The sequence below is a fragment of the Pseudomassariella vexata genome, assembly GCF_002105095.1.
Source record: "Pseudomassariella vexata strain CBS 129021 chromosome Unknown BCR38scaffold_11, whole genome shotgun sequence".
In the NCBI taxonomy this organism is placed as follows: domain Eukaryota; kingdom Fungi; phylum Ascomycota; class Sordariomycetes; order Amphisphaeriales; family Pseudomassariaceae; genus Pseudomassariella; species Pseudomassariella vexata.
In genome coordinates, this window is record NW_024467966.1 from 1,147,692 (window position 1) to 1,170,747 (window position 23,056).

A 23,056-nucleotide genomic window follows, 5' to 3' on the forward strand; every position below is an offset into this window, starting at 1 on the left:
TCGTGATTTTGAAATACTTTGAAAACCGAATGCCTAGAATTGTCGCTAGACCACTGTATGCAGCCCGGTAGTCACCTTGCATTTTTATCGAATGCAATACCGCTGATTACCAGACAGGGAAGTGCTTCGGCGCTTTCACAAGAAGTAATAGGGATATAAGCCACTATCATCCGCCTCGACATCAAGACCATAGTCACTGCAGAGTGCGTCTCAGGGGTTATTTGATTGTTACTCCTCTTTCTGCATGAAATCACCATGGCCCTAGCCCTGGAAGTTCCTATGGTTTCAGTAATGGAATAAGTCGGACATTGCTGTAAGACAGAACGAGAGGCTCTAGTTCCTGCGATTCTTATTACAATCTTCATCTCACATTATACATATGCAAGGGGTCGATTCAGTGGGAAATGTCTCTAACCAGTCTCTGCCTGAGCTGAACGATCCGGCAGGCGCATCAGCTAGCCAGAAGCAACACGTTGACCTTGTCAGTGATAGCGGCAAAAGCTTTATGGCAACGGTAAGCCCAGCCACATCTTCTGGTCCCCGAATCAATGACTAGCTCCTCCAATGACAAGTTTAATAGTCTATGCTATCAGCTGAGAACGTTGGAAAGCCACGGTACCCGGCGTACGCCGAATTCCCAGACGAAGGTCGGTTTGACATTGACGAGGGTCTGGTTCAACGTTGACCCGACCCATTGTAAACTTGAGTGTTATTTGTGCATTCTACTCGCATTCCCGCGCAGCTCATCGCAGAGTGGTCAGATCATGAGGTATATGCCCCTTCCATGGTCAAGCACGACGATTAGTGGTCGGCGGTCTACTGAGATTGGCCTTCTTGCCCCTATCAGATTGTATACCGGTACTGCGGGCTTTCATCGCCAAGCTCTGCCAACTCTTCCTCGGACATTCCCTCAAATTGACCGGTTACTTGTCCAGCATCTCGCCTCCTGTTTTCCCTTGAGAACCAGAACCACATGAATGCGTAGATGCACGTGGACATTCCCACCATGGATAGAGAAACCGCGTTGCCCTTGATGTATCGAGGGCCTTCTGCGGTCAAACTAGACAGTATATCAGCGAGTCATGATGGAACTTTTGCTGGCTTCATGGCTTACAAGATGAAGGGTGCCATAATTCCAGAAGCATTGCCTATTGTCAACTGCATGCCATTTGCAGTGGTACACTTCCCGTATCTCGGTGTGTTATTGGGTACCTATGGGGATTTAGTTAGTCGCCTACGCAGTCTGCAAGGAGGAGAAAAACTCACCCATGCCAGCGGCAGACCTACAGTTACGTATAGGCCAATGGCGATCAAGAAACAGCTGTGGCGAGTCAGAAATCGGTGATCAAGAATCCAGGAAACATGGTACTAACGCGAAGTAACGGACAGCCGCAGACGAGTCCGAAAGAAGTATCCCGTAGCCGATGACGCTGACTGTGCCAAAGATGACCACGAAAACGCCGCGCCTCTGCGTGCGATCTGATAACCACGCCACAACCATATACGTAACAGCACCCATAAAGTAACAAGGGATGGTGAGTAATTGTACCTCGGCCGTCGTCCACTTTGCTAACCCGTTGATGATGGTAGGCAAGAACGTCGAGAAACCTAGGACGCGCGATACATCAGCACCGGCCATTCATTCAAGTCGGCCATAAAAGACTTGGCAACTCACCATAAAGCATCGTGTCCACTCCAAACTGTGCAAAGCAGAAGGCCCAGACTTTCCAGTCCTTGAACGCCAAATACATGTCCTTTTTACTGAAATGTTGTGCAGATGCCGTATCACCGTAGTTGCGCCGGAACCTTGCCACCATGAGTTTCTTCTCGTTCTCGTCGAGGAAGTACGCATTCTCTGCATCATTGGGCAAAAGGAAGAAGGTCACTATACCGAGGACCACACTAGGTAGTCCTTCGATGACTGTAAGGTCTTAAGTCAGCTCACATATCAGGATAAGGAGGGAAAGAGAGCTGTTGGCAGTTCTGCTGTGGTTTCAGGGGTAGTATGTTTCAGTCAAGCACAATGTTCCAGACTCGGTATTGAGGAGAGATATCACTGGTACTACTCACTCATAATCCATCGCCAACCATTCATGCCCTGCGCTCCCTCCAGATGGCCAATGCCATAAGCCAGCAATCCGCCCAAAGACCCAGCGATAGCCGCGCTCACGAAGAGATACCCAACGCGCATAGCAAGTTCATGCTTGGTGTAGAAGAACGTCAAGTAGACGTTCAAACCGGGGAAGAGACCAGCCTCAACAGCGCCGAGGAGTAAACGGACGGCGACCAATGCGCCAAAGTTTTGGACCAAGCCGGTGCACGTCGCAACGATTCCCCATGCCGTGGTGATGAACGCGATCCAACGGGATGGAGTAAAGGGCTTCAAAGCCAGATTCGAAGGGACCTCGAAAGACAGATAGGTTACAAAGAGGATAGAGACAGCGATTTGATACTGGTTGCCCACCAAACCAAGGTCGGCTTCCATCTTGTACAGCCGCGCATTGCCGATGTTGACTCTGAGGCTCGTCAGTTGTGCATCTGCATATACACCTAACGTTCAGCCACATACCGGTCGAGAAAACTAAAGGTATATAGAAGCATGATCAGCGGGATAAGATGGCGATCGAGTTTTCGGACGAGCTTCTTCTCGTCGACTCCAAAGGTGAGATCTTCCACGACCCCAGCGCCATCAGATTGAGTCTCCAGCTTAGTGTCCGACATGTCGGGTGTTGGTATTGCCATGACCAGGATAGTGGATCGATTTTATTCGAAACCAGTAGGCTCGGGTCCAACTTGGACAGGAAGGCTCGGGTTTTCAACGCGACGACGAAGTTTTATCAGGCAGACAATTATTTTCTCCGTAATCGCTCACCGGAGGACGAGTTGCCGCAGAGCGGGGCGGTCCGACAATTGGAAAGGGGACCTTAACACAACGCTTACTTATCGCCAAGTGACGAACAAGTGCAACAGAAGCGTCAGTGCTTCGGGAGCCTGAGGCTCAGAATCGGTCGACTGAGCTTGGAGCTCTTATAGATAACATAAACAACATTTCCAAATTGGTATGAAGTTGGGGGTAATGAGAACTATCTGTGGTGGGTCAGCCAAGCCTGTACCGGCGTCTGAGATGATGGGTATCTTTCGACTAAAGAAGGTGGGATACCATATCACGACAACGGATTTCCACCCTCGGCGATAACGAGTCTGGTCTGCAAGCTGCGTAAGGGTATCCCCACTGTCAGATTAGGAGACTGAGGCCTGCAGTGATGAGGAAGTTGCTTATCTGCACACCGTTTCACGACTCTGGAGCATGCACCCTCACTCAGCTACAATGTTGGGGTGTGTTGTCGTTCAAGGGTTCGATAAGCCAAAGGTGGGGGTTACAAGGACACCGAAGTTGCTTGGCGTCCCCAGTCCGATGACGCCAGCCGTTCCAGCTGAAAGGTAATGGCTTGCATTTCGGGTTGCAAAAGTCGTCATGACTGTTGAGGTCTGCCAAATCGACAGTGACGGAACTCCAGCATACAGATGCACTTGTTGTCAATCAAAGCTGCACATTGAAAGTTAATGCCGCTGCTGCGGGCGGCTACTGCCGGTTTATGAAGCAACGCTTTGCTACGAACCTAGGGCCTCACAGGCAGGTCCCGTCTGAGATTGATCTCGAACTCACTGCAGCTTCTAGGTCTCTAGCAACGCCTCTCATCTAAGGGGGTCAAAATAGGCACAAGCCGTGGCTGCCCTGAAGGCATAAGCTCAATCGCTTCCGAGCTTTAGTTGTGATTGCTGAATACTCGCTTGAGAAAGATGGGAATCTTCCAGAGAGTCACAGTATGGCACCAAGTCTTAACAATAACTCCGACATCCCGAGCATTCGCCCGGCTCTCAATTGGGAATTGTCGGTCGTGTTACCGTTGCGTTGAAAGGGAGCCGGATTCACATAGAAGTCAACCGTCAGCTACTCCACCAAGTCGACATTTTCTTGCGATGCCTTCGGCATGGAATCGTAAGGAGAGAAAACGAGCAGGCTGTGTTGAGTTGCAATAACCTCGTTCTTGACATTTTGAAAAACAAGGCTCGCGAGGCCTCGACTCTTCCTTGATGCCAATGCCTACCTCGGCTCATGAGCAAAGCCCAGCTTCGTGCCAGAGGTTTCGAGTAGAGTCGAACAAGCGAATCGTGTAGAAACAACAGCGTTGGAAACAGCCTCTGAACAAAGAGCCAGGCACGACCTAAGGATTCTCGAAACATCATATATGTAGTCAAGAAACGAAGTTGTGTATTTCAGCTTATATAAAACCCACTCCTCGTACTTGTGTCCAACTAGCCTTTGACGCTTCCACCCACCACTCGACAAAATCCGTAACCAAAAACGAGGTAGCCCACAATGAACACAAGTGCACACGCAACTCAAGCAACCAAACCGGGGCCAGCCACCATGGAGCATAAGCACCACACCAGGATATATGGGGTCTGGACGTGTGGGCACGGCACCCAATTCCGCGCATCTACGACAACGCGTAAAGTCCTTGAGATCGAGCTTGAATCCGTGCAGTACTTCAACGACAGTCTCACTGGCGAGATTCGCATCCCCTGGAAATGCCACATGTGCCGATACGACTCAATTCAGCGACAGTTCACGGAGCTCGCAAGTGAGATCAAGAGAGTCCATGACGCGAGATTATGCGCTTCCGAGGATGTGAGTGACAATTTCGACTTCCATGTGCAGATCCTCCTGTGTGAAGTCTTCGTGCAGCGCCAGATTTTGCCGCCGCAGCGATTGGAAAAGCTGGCGGGGTTGTGGTTCAAGGCCGTTTGGGAGAGTTACCGCAAGGATGATTATGCCTGGATGGTCCATAAGACGGTGAACTGTTTGTATGATCTGGATCCGGATGAGGTCATGGTGGAGTATTTTGTGGTGCAGGGCATGGGCTTGAAGGACGGCCCTTTACTGGAGTTACGACAGAAGCGAGGGAAGAGTCACTGACAACGGCGCACACGGAGACTCTGGGATAATGGGTAGGTAGTCAGGCTACCTTGAGATGAATATTTGTGTTTGCTTCGACGAAGAGAATAGAACGACTCTTAATTTGATTCCGGATCTTTTACACGGCACCGAAACTTTCAGTGAAAATACGTGTGATTGAGACAGTTCAAGATCTGTAATGTTGAACTTTCAGTTATATCATAGTTTTCGTTGATAGGCACTGAGATAAATGAAGCGGAACTCCTACCCGTCTGAGATAAGTCCCAGTGGCAGTCAAAGCCGGCCTTTGAGGGTTAGAGCATGACTTAATCGGAGAGGTGCAATGCGGTTCATATTACCTTCTCAGAATTTCGATGTAAAGGTGAGGATCGGAATTATTGTGTGCAAATATTATTGCATCGAATTGAACTGGTCTCTGTAGAACCAAACGGTCAAAGAGTGAATGTTTCCATAAGGGCTTCAAGTACAGAATTATTGGCTTCCAGGCTGCTTATTTTGGATGGCTGATCATATCTGAGCACAGAGATACTGACACATCAGAGGTGTTGTTTCTGAAGGTCCCGCAGTGAGCCTCGAACATTTCTCATTGTAACTTTCCCCAGGATTGAAACATTCGAAGAACCTTCTCATGGTTGTAACCTGGAACCATTGTCAGTGTTTCGAAAGGAGAGACAGCACTCTCATAACAAAGAAAATATGTTCTTCATATATCGTCTATATTCGCAGAGAGGTGGTTATGTGTTGTCTTGAGGAAAGCTATAGTAGTGATGGCTACGTACGGACAACCTGGCATATATAAGATACTGTGCTGACTGGTATAGCTAGATTCCTAGCTACTTAGCACGCTTCCGAACTCTCGGAGGCGCTCCCTCCAAGTTCCGGATGGATTGTTAGAATTGTCTAATATTTGGATGCGAGGGTTGCAAACTCGCTATCCAAGTCAACATGATCCGTAGTTTGATCTTGCTATTCCAGCAGCGTGGGCTGTTGTCATCGGAGCATTCGAGTAAACTGACGTACAGGTGTTTTAACGACGCTCTGGTAACTTTCGACTCGCTGGCTTCGAGGTGGTGTTTTATGCGGCCGTGAACTGTCTGCTTGGGCTGAGTCTAAACCATGCGTCGATATGGGAGCTCAGAAAGCTGGCGTGATGCAGAAGCATGAGGAGCACAAGACGAATTCACTGGATGCTAGTGAGCATGACGCTGCGACTGAGATGAAAGGCACAGAGTCTGGTGCATCGCTACGCTGTTCCAATTGCTCATCATCTGTTAGTTGAGCATTATGGAGTCGACTGGAAATATGCAAACCTTTCGGCGTGCGGTTGCCAGACTCGAAGCTTTAGTCCGTGGAGCGGCCGAGGAAGGGGAGAGGATGCGACTTGCGGAGGAGGATATTTCACGCTGGGTGGAATTTGTCCCCAAACGCAAGTAACGAGGACGGAGACGACAACTGAGGATAGCAATCCAGAACTGTAGGTATATAAATAAGTACGAACATTTACCTCCCACTAACGTATCTACCTTGGTTTGTTGCTTGCTAGTTGTTCCTAAGAATCTTCTTTGCTCTTGCCCCTGCCGCAGAACAAGTCCGGGCTTTCCGACCTATCAGTATGCGGTTGAGCCAGCGGTTTAGAGTTTCTGTTGCCCCTGATTAGACCAAAAGGGTAACAGGGGTTGAGTCACATTGGTCCGCTGTTTTCTTCATTTTGACGTGCAAACTGCGCTAGACGATATGAACGGCCACCAGATTTGTGTGACCAACCACGGAGCTTGCGAGTTCGCTGCCGACGGTACATTAAATTATTTTCCCACAATCCTCACCGGCAAGGAAGACTTGCTATGCGAAACTGGAGGGTGCTGTATCAGTCGACTCGGTCTCCCTGGTTACACGTTGGATTGAGCTTCAAGTTGGTCCACCTCAGTCTGGCGTCTTGATCAAGTCACGGTGAGTCGACCGCAGTCGTATCCCGGGGTCTTTCAGTCCATGGCTGGAGTCCATCAGTTTCAACTTCAAGATCCGTCCCACAAAGATGAATCAAACTGTCGAGCTCCTATCTGCCTCGGCTTTGACTGTAGGCAATGATGGCAGGCAACGAGTGCATCCAATGATGGCCCCTGGAATTATAGGTCCGTCAAAGTGCCTCGGCACGAAGCGAGTGGGTCCCTCCGGACACGCCGCCATTTTCCAAATGACATCAGCACTGCTTCGAGTCGAAGAACACGCCAATGAAAGCTGTAGTGCTGCAGAGGCAGAAGAATCACATGCTTGCCATGCATCCCTTCGACTCCTCCAAGCCGCCTCGAATCTGTCAGCCCGTCACCTGTGAAGCCAAAATCCGAACACATGACACGAGTAATGAGCCATGGAACCAGGCCGCTACGAGCTTCCCCACGAATGGCCCCGGAGATTTAGCCCGGTCTTGGGCCTGGATGCGCATGAGGTGCGGTGTGGGGGAATTGGCAATGGCGCGTTGCTGAGTGGTTTTGGGGTGGTTTTAGCCCGTCGCTGTTTCCGGCATGTGACTGTGGCCATTGCCGGGTGACTTCAGTGCTTTGGCCTTAAGAATGCTGTGATGGCGCTTCGATGTTCGCGATGAGGATGAATACTTACACTCAGTCATCTGCCTCCCGGCTCTCTTCATTTTCCAGATTATCTACCCTCCCTCACTGTAACAATACCAGGTCTGCACGTCGCCGATTCACGCCACCATGTCGCAAACTTTCAAGATGAGCGATGTTCAGTCGCACAACAAGCCCGATTCGCTGTACATTGTTGTCGACGGCGACGTCTACGATCTGACCAAGTTCCAAGACGATCACCCGGGCGGCAAGAAGATCCTGCAGAAAGTCGCCGGCAAGGACGCATCCAAGCAGTTTTGGAAATACCACAATGAGGGCATCTTGAAGAAGTACCAAAAGAATTTGATGGTCGGATCCCTCGACACGAAGCCAAAGGTCGAGGCTGCGAAGCCGTCAGCAGCTGTCGCCGCACCACAACCCACGAAAGAAGCCAAGAAGGTTGTCAAGCCTTCGTCTGGACAGGAGGAGTCTGAGCCACTCGAGGCATTCGGCCAACAGATTCCCTTCGCAGACCCTAGCTGGTATCAGAGTGTGAGCAGACCAACATTGAAACAATACGTCGCATTAAATGGCTAAATACGTGACTACAGTACCATTCCCCATACTTCAACGAGACGCACGCCGCACTACGAGCCGAAGTCCGCGATTGGGTCGAAACCGAGATCGAGCCCCACGTCACAGAATGGGACGAGAAGAAGGAAGTGCCTCGAGAAATATTTCTCGAGGCCGGTCGTCGTGGCTACCTCGCCGGACTTCTTGGGGTGCACTACCCTGTAGAATACCAAAAGAACACGGTCAAGTCTGTACCGCCCGAGCGATGGGATCTGTTCCACGAGATGATCGTCACGGACGAGTTGTCGCGTGTCGGCAGCGGTGGATTCGTGTGGAACATGATTGGCGGTTTCGGTATTGGCGGTCCGCCGCTGATCAAGTTTGGCAAAAAGTCTCTGAAAGATCGCATCATGCCTGGTATCTTGTCGGGCGAGAAGCGCATTTGCTTAGCTATCACTGAACCCGACGCCGGAAGCGATGTCGCGAACTTGACATGCGAGGCGAAACTGACTGAGGATGGCAAGCACTACATCGTGAATGGCGAGAAGAAGTGGATCACCAACGGCATATGGTGTGATTACTTCACGACCGCCGTACGGACGAGCGACAAGGGCATGAACGGCGTGACCCTCCTCCTTATCGAGCGTTCCTTCGGCGGCGTCAGCACGCGACGCATGGACTGCCAGGGCGTCTGGTCCTCTGGTACAACCTACATCACGTTTGAAGACGTCAAGGTGCCCGTCGAGAATGTGCTGGGCAAGGAGAACGGCGGGTTCAAGGTCATTATGACTAATTTCAACCACGAGCGCATGGGCATCATTATTCAATCCCTGCGCTTCTCGCGCGTGTGTTACGAGGAATCGGTCAAGTACGCCAGCAAGCGGCAGACCTTTGGCAAGAAACTCATCGATCACCCCGTTATCCGCATGAAGCTTGCTCATATGGCCCGTCAGATCGAAGCCTCGTACAATTGGCTTGAGAACCTCATTTATCAGTGCGAGAAGATGGGTGAGACGGAAGCAATGTTGCGGCTTGGTGGGCCCATTGCTGGACTTAAGGCCCAGTCCACTCTCACATTTGAGTTTTGCGCCCGTGAGGCGAGCCAGATTTTTGGTGGGCTGAGTTACTCCCGCGGTGGTCAAGGTGGCAAGGTGGAGAGGCTGTATAGGGATGTGAGGGCGTATGCCATTCCTGGTGGTAGTGAGGAGATCATGCTAGATTTGAGCATGCGGCAGAGTTTGAGGGTGGCGAAAATGACGGGGATGAAATTGTAAGATTAGGCCATGGCAACAGACATAGATGGACGAAAGTCCACCTGATTGTATCGGATTGGGTTGCATTGCAGGATGCATCCGGCTTGGGTAGGTTCGTGTGTATCAACATATACATTATGACGAATTCTTATATTTATTAACAGTACTACCACTGGCGTGCTTTTGTCAGATATTGCACAATGACAATATTGTTCCCATAGACCCATAAATCTCTCAAACTGATTAGTGCTGCTCATGAGCTACGTGCCAGAGCACTAGTTTTGACAAGGAAGTTATTCGAGCCAGATATGGATGACTCATCACTGTGTTTCTCTGTTTCTTTGTTTTACATGCTACAAGGAACTAAAAGTTGGTAGGCCGGCACTCTTCCACAGTTATAATTTATAGCACTAACGTAGTCCACGGTCCAATTGCACACTTTGGCAGACCTTATACGACAATGTATAAGTTAATTCAACCACAACGCCTATCATCAACTGAAACTACTCAGAATCGTTATCTTCAGACGTCTCTACATCATTTCCACAAGTGCGCGCATTATGTCCGGGCTCGCCGCAGATTCTACAGCGCCGTACACGCGCAATTCGCCGCCTCGTACGACCACCAATTTGACGAAATTCGTCATGTAACTGCCCATCAACCTCTCGTTGAGACTGTAGGTCCTGTCCAGCTTGTATACGAAGTGACCCTCCACTCTGTAGCTGTTTTTTCTTCGCACGGCGACGTCGACTTAAGGTCTCATTTGCCTTTCGAAGTGATTCGACCTCGCCTTCTAAAAGGGCAAGCCGATGCATAACCTTCGTTGTACCTCCCGCAATCTGATCTATTCCAGCAAAAATTGACGTTGGTGAGCTATTTTGATGTCGTACAATCCTATTTTGCACATAATCGGTTTGTGATTGGGCTTCGGTTGGGTTGTTCGGAGTCTTTGATTCCCAAGGGACGGGGAGACCAGCCGAGCTACCCGGAGGTGTTGGCGTATGTAATTTCACATCGAGCTGTGATATGACATGATCTGCATCGTACGGAACTATTCCTACCCCTCGGAGACCTCCTTGGATATTTGAAACCGTGAAAGTTGCGTTGTACGCGTTTAAAAACGCCGGTAAAAAGTCTTCTTTCGAGATATGACTTATATGTGCTCGCATGAGATCTTCGATTTCTTTTCCGTACGCTCTTTTTAACCCGCGAAAACAACCAACATCAAGAGGCTGGAGCTTGTGCGACGAATGAGGAGGCATACAAAGTGTGACGATATTGTTAGCTTTGCAATATACCTCGAAATCGGTCGAGTGATGGCTTTCGTGACCGTCGAGGATCAATAGGCGATTAGTACCTTTCATACGAGACTTGGTGTGATGATCGAAGTGTTTTATCCAATCTTCGCCTCTCTCGTTCGTAGTCCAGCCATTTTTAGTAACTGCGATAACCCAATCAGGCGGTAATGGGCTGTTTTCGTACCATGACGAGAGGTGGGTTTTGCCGACGAAAATGATGTACGGAGGGAGGGCATAACCGGACGACCCAACGCCTTGAATAACTGTAACCCATTCCCGATTTCCTTGCTGGGCTGCTCTAGGCCTTCCGCGCCGATCAGAAGTCGTCACGACCATTTCGGACGAGATTTGGCCCATCACAAAACCGGTCTCGTCGAAGTTGTAGATATCCTCCTCCTGGATCGCGTATTTCGCAATTGTATTCCGTACCAGGTCAAACCACGCGCGATACGCGTCGGGGTCTTCGCAGAGGACTCTCTGATAGTCGATCCTTCGATTTAAACGCGTCCGGAGGTCTGGTTGTCGTCTTACGAAGCTCGAGGCCCAGTTGACGCCGACGCGTCCCGCGTCACGACTTCGAAGTAATCGGTTGGCCATATCTTCAACACCACTCAATCAGGGAGGAAATGCTCGCGAATCTAGGTCGGTTATATGTCGTACGATTGCCTCTTCTTCGGAAGGAGTCAACTTTTGCGTTGGCGATCGCATAATCGCTCGAGCGGTTTTACCGTCGCGTCGATACGCAAGGGTTCTAAAAGGTACGCTATAGATCTGACCAGCGCGACGTACAGTTAATTTTGGATCAGATTGAAGCGCATGTAATGCTAGAATCATATCACTTTCATTCCAAGAACCAACCATAGTTATGTGGTGAAAAACCGCAGGTCAAAGTGGTAGCGTACGAAAATCTGCCGAAGTGTACAATTGGACCGTGGACTACGTTAGCTCAAAACATCATCAGTTAAGAACTCCATAGATGTACACAGAAGGTAGGCCTTTTGAGCTTTTAAATTTTCCACCCGTTCCACGCATAAGCAGTCCCAATCATGGATCATGGGTTTCCTAGACTGAATCAGAGAGTTGATCGTCGAATCTTTTCAACGACGTCCCGAACCCAGTCAGCAAGAATGCGACAAGTATGCCTTATCTATGCTCGGCGTATTATCTATATGCCCCCTGGGCATGTAAGTGTCCTTGGGACTATACGATATAGCGAATGACGACACGATTGTGTCGTTCCGTTTGCCGGAAGCTAAGTTGGGTGACAAGATGGAAGGCCTTGCTAATATCCATGGGGACATCAGGCCCGAGGCTAATCTTCGTGATCGGATGGGAGATCCCGATGATGATGAGAAGGCCTTGTTTGCGCGGGAAACCTTGCTTGAAGATCCGCTATCGTGGATCTGAGCACGATGAAGAGGCTTTGGGTTAGCATATCAATTACGTCAAAGACTTTGAAAAGTGAGTTGCCTTCGAACTAGCACCGAGAGCTTGGTTGACAGAACCAGAGCTATTTTTCCAGGTGCTAGTTAAGCCCACAGGTCGTTAACTATGCTATACTTCAGACGACATATTCTACAATCAGAAGTAGAAACAAGTGCTTACGCATCGGGACCTCTCCTTGATAGAGATGCTCCAAGACGAAGAGATCCGGTCATTACCGGCATTATCGACTGGTCCCTCGCGGAAACCAGAGCCTTCGGCATAGAACTCGAGTTCTTGCATACATCGTCGGGTAATATGAACTCAAGGAATTGGTCTGACCATACGTGTCACGAGACGACGGATGAGGAGTTTTGGGCTGAGTTCTGGGAGTGAATGGGAATTAAAGATGTCCACCAACATGGCAGGACCCAGCGGTTTAAGCTTTTCAGGTGGCCGTCATTTTGTGCAACGTCCTTCAATGAACCTTGGATGGGGTGAATTGGATGTGCTTGCTGCGGATATATCACAATATCTGTTAGAATGGCCAAATCATCCCTGGGAACAGCAGGTTCTTGAAATCTGACAGAAACAAGGAAAGGAGGCTAGCGAGAAGCAAGTTTCCTCATAATGCGGAGAAATATCGAGTAACTCAACAAGATGCTTGGCACAGGTTAGACGGGATCTCGAGTTCTCTGCAGCCTATGGTCGTATGTGTGAGAAGATGGGTTGTAACCTAAACGAAGTAGGCAGAGGATGCTCACCTCTAGGCGTCAAAATTTCTGGAAATTCCTTGCACTAGTGGGGAACGCTCACGATTAAACACAAGCCTCGGACAACTTCTACGACAGATAAGAGGCATTAACTTTATTCAACTTTCAACTTAGAGAGCAAAATAATTCCGTTAATACCTCCTCAAACAGGAGCATCATACTATGTCAAAAATAATAAAAACATACAACACCAGGGACTCGCTGGTGGTCACCCAACTCCTAATCTAGCGGTTTAAGGGCTGATCTGACGCTTCGTGCAACCTGACTAGTGGCTGCAATCCAGCATCTGACGGTTACGTTGAGTAATCTGCCCTTAAGTGACAGATCGGTAAGAAAACGGACTATTACTAGTAGAGTTCGCAACGGTCAGCCCGTCTTTTTCTAGTTCCACTAAGCCCTATCTCACATGACCCCGCGTACCGCTATAACAAAGTTTAGAATAGCACTCGCTCTCAAAGCTTCATCACTTGCTATTAAAACATACAAATACATTAGCTATAGACTTACTCTTCCTAGCAGACATTTCTATTACGAAGATGGATTTTGTAGCAACTTCCTTTGTTCAAACTCCAACTAGCGCCGCGTCTATAACACTATAATTACCTACACCGGCTGCAATTTGTAAGGAGTAGGAGGCACAGGCGCGTCCAAAAACTATCAGGTTTTATAATTTGAATCTTATCGTCAAATTTAGTACATCATGTTCTATTAGGCTCGAAGCGCAAACAATACAAACAATCCGTCAACTATTCCTAAATAACGAAGTCCCTATACCTAAGCTTTTTAGGTGGAGAGTTGATGAAGGTCGAAATTCCATCTATATAAGCCTCGTTGAAGGCTTAAAATTCTAGGAAAGTCAGCTATCGCTTACTCGAGCTACGAAAGTGTTACTCAGTGATCAGCTGAAACATATAGTTTGTCAGGGTACGGCTAGGCCGAAGGCAATAGTACAGAGTGATGGGGAGTAATGGGCGTACCTCCTACGTAGCACCGGGTGGTCACTGGCGGTCTCAGGTAGGGGTGCCCACGATGATGCATTGATCTCTGCTCCCTCCCTATCCTACTACGATATGGTCCTTATAAAGATAGCTAGGCTACCGCTTAGACACGGCATAATAGCAGGGTCGGCGATGCCGAGGATCTTGACTCTCGTCATCCCAAAGCTTCACATAGATTGTAATCATGACTCGGGAGTCTTTTGTCCGAAACTCCCCTCCGGCGCCCCACCGGTGTCCTGCGTTCAGTGTCCTGACATAGTTGTAGCTCTAAGGCGACTACGGCAGGATCCTTTAGTCCAGTTTGTCGATATAGATTCCATATACCTTTGACTTCACCTAAACACGTAGTTTAGCTTAGGCTCTATAAATAGCGGGCGGGTTCCGGACTTTTACTTCCGCCTCGACTGCGAGGCCGGTCCTTTTGCTACAGTTAAGGCTTTTAATGACCAGGTGTAAGATACTGTATTTCGGGTTTTACCTAAGTCAATAAGACCCCCGGATCCATACCGAGCCTTCCTTCCTTACGTATAGGATATCTCTTAACCCATAGGAATCTTCATCTCGGGAACATTATGTTATCAAATACCCCTTGGGTCACGAAATATTACTGCTATTTTAGACTAGGAACAGGCAGGATGGTATCCTGAACATTGAGAGTACTGTAAGGCGCTCGTTACTAAGCCTTATTGGCATGAATGGCGTGAATCTGGATGGTCTGAGACCTTTAGATTGCCATCTCGGAGTACTGGATGTGGAAACGCCCATGACTTATCTCATCAAGTCCAACGGAGTAAAGGTGGTCACAAGGACCTTAAGTACAGAAAAGTGTGCCTTTTAGCTGCATACTTGAGTCAGTTGCTGATACTCCAGGGGTTTCGCTTCTGAAGTTCTAACCATTGGCTATTGCCAAGGGTTCGGTGCAGAGTTCATCCATCGTCACTCAACTGGTTATAGTAGCGGAAACCGGAAAAGACAGTCGCTGTAGGTCGAAGGCTGACGCGGTCCGGCATATATCACGGCTAACCCGCGACTTTAAATTCTCGGAGAAGGGATGTAAGGGCCGAAATACAATCTGTATTTCGTCTTATGCTAAGTGCATCTAGACCAAGATGCTAAACTTGTTCCTTTGACATGGGAAACCGGCAGACATAAGTTTGATTAAAAATATCACATAACTACTCGTCGAGCAAGAAGAGGAGAGAGTATTTGCATTTAAAGAACAAAAGTCTAGAGACAGACCCTTTGGTGCTTATTGTTTGGTTCGGCCATCGTGCCGTGAGCATTTCAACTCCTGCACATTCCCAATCATATTCCACTGACCCCAATTTGTAGCAACTGTTCACCTCAAACCTGTACCTAGCGTCCAAAAGCTCCTCAAGGGCAGAGTGTTTACCTCCTTTCCGTCATCCAAGACACCATTCGCAGTGTCAAGTATGATTGAATCTATCATCCCATATGTTAGAGGCTACAATATGAGCAAACCCCCCTAACGCTTCCACGCTGCAGTCCCGGACGACGTCAGAGTATTAGTCTATAGCGTGCGTATTGGCTAGCCCATAACAACACAACCCGTATCTTGAGCGATCAAGGAGTAAGCAGGAGGCGTCAGTCTAAAGTGGGCTTTAAAGTCATCACCGTCACAGTCAGGTCCTCCGCATCTAAGTGTTCGGATAACACCGAGATGTAAGAAACCTATTTCGTTCAACAAATATTTCCAAACCAAGTAATAGTTAGCCTTTTCAATAACTCGAGGTCTTTGTGAACACTCAAGTCGCCGGCTCGACTCACCCCATTAAAGTAACATGAAAAGGGCGAGGAGGGGAACAGTTCCGGATATATGAAGGTAGACAGCTCTAACCTAGTGATATATTTTCTATATCCCACGATGCAATGAAATAATGAATGTCTCCTACGTCGTTTGTTCTACTGCCCAGCCTGTAGAGCCACGCTACCCCTCTCCAGTAACTTCACATTCAATTCTTAGGCCAGCCCCCAACACCGATCTCACTCTCAGAAACAGTCATCACTACCGTCACAGTTACCATTTCATAGTCAATCAACCACACCCGGAATTGTTCTATATGTAAACCATTTGGATTTCATTTAATTCATGCAAGTTATGCAATGGTGGTATCATCGCCCTTGCCCTTAAATAGGGTCGAGGCCAGTACAAACACAAAAAGCCGGCATGTCGAGGCTAAGAACAAAGGGAAGTTAAACAAGTTTCAGTCCAGTCAGCCACCGCCAGCCCCTATCAATCAAAATGCCCTTCTCATCACCGGGGCGTGCGTATAAGTTTGTCCATGGCTATAGTCCTACCCCGTGACGAACATCCCACAGCTGCGGAGAGTTGCTGCCTCCTTTGTTGATCTTACGCGTACCCTGCTAGACTTCCCGTGCAGCTCGTGTCGGTGTTGATGATAAAGAAGTGTTGGCGTCCATCTAGTCTTTAAGCTTTTCGTGTCTTCGGTGAATGTGGCATTCGGTGGTCCCATTTTTATGTCTCCCTGATGGCGTGGTTCCATGACGATACACGTGCAATCTCCAACCAAGAACTTCCCGCGAAATCAATATAGCGCCCTTGAGTGATTTGTCCTTCAATGTCTCGGCCCGTCCTCTAGCGATTCGAGAGAGGCAAGGGAGGTAGGGCTTTGTCCAGGCTCTCTCTCGATATCCTGCTGTTTACGCCTTGACCAATGCTGGCGTTACTGCCGCTGTCGCTTCTTCTCCGATTTCCTTCAAACCCAGGCATGGACCCCAAATAGCTGCTCTTAGGCGGCGTTGGAGGGCCCCTTCCCCCAATGCCATGCGGTCCAAGATCAGTAAATCCGTCTGACCTAGTGGTCGTTCCGTGTGTTTCTAGTAAACTGGGTGTGAACGGCCGGCCACCGCTACCATTATCACGCCAACTTCTTCCACCTTCTGACGCCGCCTCGACCGCTTCCTCCACGACCGGTAGCACTGTGTGGGTGCTACCCTTGCCCGGTGCGTTCACTGCTGCGGAGGCCGTGGTGCTAATCTTCCGTTCTGGCACTTCGTCTTCCTTAGCAACGTCCTTTTCCCGCTTCAAAGCCTTCCTGGTTGCCTTTTCGACTGTAGGGTTCGGCTCAGGTGATCCAGCGCTTCGCATGTCTGGAGGGGCTGGAGGGAGGTACGTAGGCGCAGGCGGCGCCGAGGTCACGGGCTCTTGATCTTGCGCTTCGTTGGCTGCTTCCTCAGCGGCCACGGCCGCAGCAGCAGCTTGACGGTCTTGCTCATCACGAGCTGCCTCCTCGGCAGACATGGTGACACCGGCCATGAACTCTAGGAAGCGATCCCCGTATTCCTGTGGGGGCAAGGCAGATATCTGGGTTTTATCACTCGAGAGACCTTTCCAGAAATGTTCTAATTTCTTGATAACGCCGTACTGGTGAATTTCGATTAGCGTGCTTCTCTGGATGGGTATGAGATTTGGTACTTACGTGTGTCAAACAGTCGATGACACCGAGATAGTAAAGTTCTTGGCCGGGCGTGTTATCTTCATGCGTGGCTCGCAAACCACCATCCTCATTCCAGAACAATCCGCCCCGCACATGACCTTCCTCCAGGACCTCGGGCATCCGGCTGCTTGTTTGAGCCATAGGGATGGGCCGCTCGGATTTGATCATCTGCCTCAGTTCTCTTGCCTTACGTGCACTTTCGAGCTTGGACGGTGTCCGCATGAGCACTGAGTGAGGGTCAAAATCCTCACCATCTGGACCGTCGCCGCCGGGATTAAACACTTGAAGCGTCTTGTCCCGCAGGTTTTCCTCGTTGCCCTTCTGCACGTCGTGTATACCAACAAGAAGGGAATAGTCCATGATCTTGAGCTTTTGCATGAGTTTGACATCCCGCTGCAGTTGTTCCATGAAGGCCTTTTTCTTCTGAATGCCCAACTCTAAATGCCGCTTCCTACGCAGCCAGTTCAGATCCTTCAACGTCGCTCTGGGGTTCTTTTCGAGATCCTCCTCTGAATAATCTCTTCCCACCGTAGAGCCTTTCAGATCGAAAGTCTGGTGAATGTCTCGGTGGGGCGGGAAGAGGTTGTTCATGACGACAAAATGTATCTTCTTCCCATAAGGCATCTTCACCCGATGCAGGCCGTAGAACTGGGAGAGGAGGGTGTTCGGGTTGTCAGTAACGTGGTTGTAATATTCTTTCAAGATCTTGCGCAAGAACTTGTGCTCGGCGTGGTGGATCGTCTTGATGATGTACTTGTAGTCTCTGGAAAAGTAGAAGAAGCTACCGCTCTTCCCCGGAGACCCAAGTTCGGACAGAATATACTTGCCAGTCAAGGACATCAAGTAATCGGCGGGGTCCAACCTAAAGAGAGCACGGAGATGTCGAAAGACCCAGGGCGCATAGTCCTTGAACTTGAAGTCATATTTAGCCGACGGTACCAGCTCGTTCCCAGCGATATCAAAAGTCGACTTCTGCTTAGCCTCGAAATCTGCATCGGTCAGGGGACGATCGATCTTCGCGTTGGTCCGGGACACGGAGACGCGGATGCCGGTCAACATGTTGTATGCCGTAGTCCAGTTGGCGTGGTTCTCGTCCACCTTTGTACCCACAAGAACCTTGTCGTCGGCCTCAAAGTCTTCCCTCCTCTTCTTCTTGGCACGTTTCTGGCGGTAAGCTTCTGCCCACCGCAGAGCGTCATCATCGGGCACGATCTCGTCACGGGGCATATCCGAATGGAGAGACCGCGTGTTACGTCGAGCCAGGCTCAAGGATGCCCTGCGGCCGCTTGGTCCCGCTGTCGGAGAGAAACGGCCACTCGCATAGGCAGCATCGGTACCGTCTCTGGATCCTCGGCCGGACTGTGGTTTCGGTACTTCTAGTGTGTGTCGTTGTTTGAGTCCGCCGGTTGGTGGTTGCAAGGCTGAGGTCGAGGCCGAGGGATGCGGCGGTGGGGAGAATCTTTGAGGCGACGGGGATTTGCGTTGCGGTTCGGGGGGGGCAGAGGCTGCAGAATTGCGCGAGGCGGTAGGTCCCATGGTGTCATTTGAAGCCCTGGGGGTCCTGTCGCTGTTCTGAAAGGGTCTGGGTAGCGAGCCGTCAACAGGGGTCTGTTGTAGAGATGTTCGCGCCGCAGAGTCGGCCGAAATCCTCTTGGACTGGGTTTCCGGCTGGTTCTGGTGTTGGGGCTGGTATTGACTGATCGAAGAGGGTGGATGCGGCGACGCAACTCCATTTACCATTGGTATGTGAGGTTGAGACAACCTCCCATTCGAACCAGTGTGACCATTCTGCATGTTCTCCGGGCTGAAGCCGTTGCCATTGTTGTGGGAAAAGTTGGATCCTTTGCTTGGGCGCGCTCCGTTGGGCAGTGGGGTCATGCTATTTGCGTTCAAAGATGCGTTATCCCCATTCAGTCGAGCTCTCGGGTCTGAAGTGTCGGAGGAATGCGAGGATGAATTGTCGTATTCGTCGAGACTCTCTGTCAGCTCATTCGCGTCAATGTGGTGAGGGTGTTCGTCAATGAAGGTCTTCCGTGGAAGACCCGCGACGTTGTCCTTGACTGGACCGCCGTAGAAATGTCGCGGACTACTGAGATGGACGACGCTGCCGTTGTGTGCGTAAACGGGCGAGTTTTCGTCGTTTACGAATGATGGCATCTCGTCAGATCTCCCGTCCAAGAGTTAATTGACGGCTGTGCATCCGTGCCGTCAGGCGCCTCGCAACCTTTATTAACCTTTGGGGACGAGCGGGCCTGCGAATATGAGTTGGACTTGGCCTTGGCTATGGTGCGTCCTGTGCTGTGCTGTGGTGTCGTCCCGACCGTCAGAGCGTGGAGGCTAAAAATTGATGGGTGACCTTATCAGGCATGTAATGTTGTCATGGAGAGCGATAGGTAGTGCTGCTGCTGTTCTGACGTTGCTGGTACGAAAGATGAATCCAAACGCGCGGTTGCTTCGAAAATAGGAGGTTGAGATAGAGATTGGAATTGAGAATGCATACGTTGAAGAGCTGAGAGGTGAAAGGCCCAGTCAGAAAGTTGGCACGGCTCCAAAGTGGATTCGCAGCGGTTTGATGCTGAGGGTGACGGTGGATACCTCGCAGTCGAGCCGGCCACTGACAGTCACACGTCGGTTCGGTTTCTTTTCCAACAGTCTCCAGCAGCGCAGGGCAGGCCTTCCCTGTAAATTTATGAAATCGTGAACCGGGCTAGGGTCGGATAAGGGACCTGGGGTCTGTGTTATGCTATGTAATCAGGACATTCTCGTATGGGGGTCTTCTGATTTAGGGAGGAGAACGGTGAAAGACGGTGTGTTGATAGATTAAAAGGACGAATGTTTGCCTGCGTTATAGCAGCAGCGGAACGGCCGTATGAGGATGCTCAATCGGATCCACGCTGGAAGTTGTCCATTTCTGAGATTTCGACTACTTCTAATGGTACTTGTACAACCAGCAATTGCTCGGGTAATGGAGTAAAAAAACGTCGGACCTGGACGCTGCATTCGCACATGCAACATGCGACATGCCCAGGTGGCCCCTCCCCCTCCCCTCCCCAAATATGGCAGCACTGGCAACGGGACATTGGGAGGCTGTGTGATGCAAATCAATAACGGCAAGTCGCCGATCGGGCCCGACGAACTTTGCATGAAATTCCCACACTGGGCTGCTTGAGCTAGCTGCTCTTCGTAGCCCGGACTGGTCAGGACCAGAAGACGCCGCCTTCCCAAGCTGGCGGAACCCAGCCACAATCTCCAACTCGACATCAGAGAAGAAATTTGACGAATCGCTCATATTAATTAGTTGCTGCCTACAATAATGCCGGGCGTGTTGGTGATTCGAATCTCTCCAAGTTGAATATTATCATGCCCGCCCCAGAAGTAATTCCCTATCCTTTGGAGGTTTACGCAAACACTTATGAAGAGAATAGTGCTCGTGTCCCCTATTCGGTTTATTTTCGGTCTCTTCCCCCACTTGGAGGCAGCCGATAGCCGGTGGATCGCAGAGATGAAAGCGCCTTCCGTTGCTTTTTATGATTTCCAGGGAGCGAATGAACTTTGACGGCGGCGATCACCGTCAAGCTTCAGCGCGGCAAACCCGGCTGGCCCGGCATCGCAGTTCCTCGAGCCAATCTCCCAATCGCTTGGCATTTCAGAAAGGAGAGAATACTCTGGCTTCTAAACAAATATTGCCGAGGTGAAATGATAAAGCCTCGTAGTCTTTTCAATAGTAGAGGGAGATGTTCGTTATTCCATACTAATAATCACTTGGCGTCTTGTTGATGAGTTGGAGGAGTCCTACGAATTACGCAGTATGCATGCGACTAGCAATGGCGTCCCCGCGGCTATCCCCAATTCGATCTGGTCCACTGTCCAACCTCGACGGGCGATCTGAACATTTCATGAGATCACTGATTAACATTGCATGACTATCACTGCTGCGCTGGGAGGCCATCGAATCTCTTTCTAAGTTAATCGACATCATCGCAATTGGGGCCCAAATGAAGCGGACAATCCCACGTTGCCATGTGGTGGTGCATCAAGCTGCTTGGCAACCTACCAAGCTGCCAACGCAAATATCCCTATTGCAGCTGCCACACAGCGTGGACCAATCTGGTTGGGTACCGCGGCTCGCCTGAGTCTGCATTCGCGCACATTGGACCACTCTCACACGCTTCCTACTGTCGACAGATATCGCTCGCAACCGTTGGCCTTTTTATTCCAGTGCTTGCTACAACATAGCCAAACGCAACCGGGGGTGGGCATGATTCCACGATTGCAACAGTTTCTATAACCGAACTCGCATTACTTCACGATTGGTTTGATGATGCCTGCTCTTCTGTCTAGCACCTCAGGCAGTCCCCTGGTAATCACACGGAATGGATCCAGGGACATCTGCCTCAGTCTGCGCGCAGCCAGCAGAACTTCCGCCACGATTTCAGATCGGCGCATTTCAGGGAATTGGAGTATGTTGAAGAAGATGTTCAACCCACTCCATTTTCATGGACCCAAAACGCCAATCCATGTGTCTTGTAGGTACAATGTTGTACAATCTGCCTGCTCTGGCCACGAAGAGTCCAGATAGAGCGCGAAACTTGCAACAGTGTTCGCGTCTTCGAACGACCGCCATTGGTCGTCCATTTCTGTTTACCTCTTCGTTGACCCTGGCGCATCTCCTGGACCTTCAACCGCCATCTTGTTGGCGCCTTCCTTTTCTAACCGCTCGAAAGTCTTCTTCTTTTGGTATTCAGCGACACGAAACTTCTTGAAATATGTGACCTAAATGTGCCGTTAATTATCCGTGTCTTGTCTCCCATGCGCCATTCATGCTGAGAAACTCACCCAAGCACTGGCGCAATCCTGCTCAAACACTGTGTTTTCGGCGCTACACTGCTTCTCGGCCGTCTTCTTTCCCTCGCCATTTAATGAGTCGATGACGTTGTGCTTGTCGAGACACCGGTAGAAGCTATCGCGGGCAGCCCAGCACTTCTTGCGCTCTGATCGGTCGGGGGCGACGGCACCCTTGCGTACCTCCTCTGCACGCTTCGTTTCCGGGGAGGAGAAGATGTCGAAGAGTCCCATTTTCGCAATATGTGTGGCTCAAGTGGCTCAAGTGAATCTGATGCAATTCTTCCTCGAGAATTGGTGCTGGCTTCGTCCAAATTATATTGGGAGGTCGTACAGAATTGTCGTGATGAATCTTTAAGCCCGCCGCATTGGAGCTCCCCAAAATCGTCATCAAGCCAAGCTCCCAGGTTCACAATCACAGCACGTGAGGGCAAAATCCAGGGCGCGGCTAGGGCGGTCAGCTAGAAGCAGTCTAGCGGTGCCGCAAATTACCGTCGCGCCTCCCCTATGCAGGACCCGTCCATGCAAGATTGTGGCTAACTAGGCAGATCATTTATCATCAAGATTTGGACAGAGTTGGAGGAGCAGTCCGTCCGGCCGCCGACCAGCTCAAACATCATACTTTTGGGAGAAACGAACGTCGTAGATATTGCGAATACGAACGACGACTGGTCGAATACCGACGATTACGGTACATCACTACACTAACCCACCCTCTACAGGATACGCGAATTCATACGAAACCGGAGATGATTACATTATAGCAATCTCGAGTCCCATACCAACTTACCTTATTTCCATTCCATACACTCCTTTCCACCTTTTTGCGAAACGTCGCCGAGCTATTCGGCAGTAACACCACGCCGGCTGACGAAC

The 23,056-nt window shown here is 50.0% G+C and overlaps 6 protein-coding genes across 6 annotated transcripts; 3 read left to right on the plus strand and 3 right to left on the minus strand.

Moving 5' to 3' along the window:
* Positions 1-843: 843 nt before the first annotated feature.
* Positions 844-2,721, minus strand: BCR38DRAFT_349900 (major facilitator superfamily transporter; the record flags this gene model as incomplete). Its single annotated transcript, XM_040856527.1, has 7 exons — positions 844-1,060; positions 1,115-1,212; positions 1,267-1,321; positions 1,374-1,608; positions 1,676-1,921; positions 2,071-2,516; positions 2,570-2,721. 7 exons carry the CDS (start codon positions 2,719-2,721, stop codon positions 844-846), a joined length of 1,449 nt encoding a protein of 482 aa, XP_040713022.1.
* A 1,660-nt stretch (positions 2,722-4,381) lies between these two features.
* Positions 4,382-4,981, plus strand: BCR38DRAFT_411913 (uncharacterized protein; the record flags this gene model as incomplete). The annotated part of the gene is made up of 1 exon (XM_040858623.1): positions 4,382-4,981. The coding sequence occupies one exon, from the start codon at positions 4,382-4,384 to the stop codon at positions 4,979-4,981; it is 600 nt and encodes a 199-aa protein (XP_040713023.1).
* A 2,711-nt stretch (positions 4,982-7,692) lies between these two features.
* On the plus strand, positions 7,693-9,389 carry BCR38DRAFT_349758 (acyl-CoA dehydrogenase; the record flags this gene model as incomplete). The annotated part of the gene is made up of 2 exons (XM_040856511.1): positions 7,693-8,094; positions 8,154-9,389. The coding sequence occupies 2 exons, from the start codon at positions 7,693-7,695 to the stop codon at positions 9,387-9,389; spliced, it is 1,638 nt and encodes a 545-aa protein (XP_040713024.1).
* A 2,415-nt stretch (positions 9,390-11,804) lies between these two features.
* BCR38DRAFT_411915 (uncharacterized protein) lies at positions 11,805-12,484 on the plus strand (the record flags this gene model as incomplete). The annotated part of the gene is made up of 3 exons (XM_040858624.1): positions 11,805-11,850; positions 11,880-12,027; positions 12,232-12,484. 3 exons carry the CDS (start codon positions 11,805-11,807, stop codon positions 12,482-12,484), a joined length of 447 nt encoding a protein of 148 aa, XP_040713025.1.
* A 3,831-nt stretch (positions 12,485-16,315) lies between these two features.
* On the minus strand, positions 16,316-19,826 carry BCR38DRAFT_46840 (uncharacterized protein). The gene is made up of 2 exons (XM_040862775.1): positions 17,321-19,826; positions 16,316-17,265 (listed from the first exon to the last, which is right to left on the minus strand). Exons 1-2 carry the CDS (start codon positions 19,493-19,495, stop codon positions 16,477-16,479), a joined length of 2,964 nt encoding a protein of 987 aa, XP_040713026.1. The 5' UTR covers positions 19,496-19,826; the 3' UTR covers positions 16,316-16,476.
* A 2,153-nt stretch (positions 19,827-21,979) lies between these two features.
* On the minus strand, positions 21,980-22,414 carry BCR38DRAFT_487860 (oxidoreductase-like protein; the record flags this gene model as incomplete). Its single annotated transcript, XM_040864203.1, has 2 exons — positions 21,980-22,111; positions 22,175-22,414. The coding sequence occupies 2 exons, from the start codon at positions 22,412-22,414 to the stop codon at positions 21,980-21,982; spliced, it is 372 nt and encodes a 123-aa protein (XP_040713027.1).
* Between the last annotated feature and the right edge of the window lie 642 nt (positions 22,415-23,056).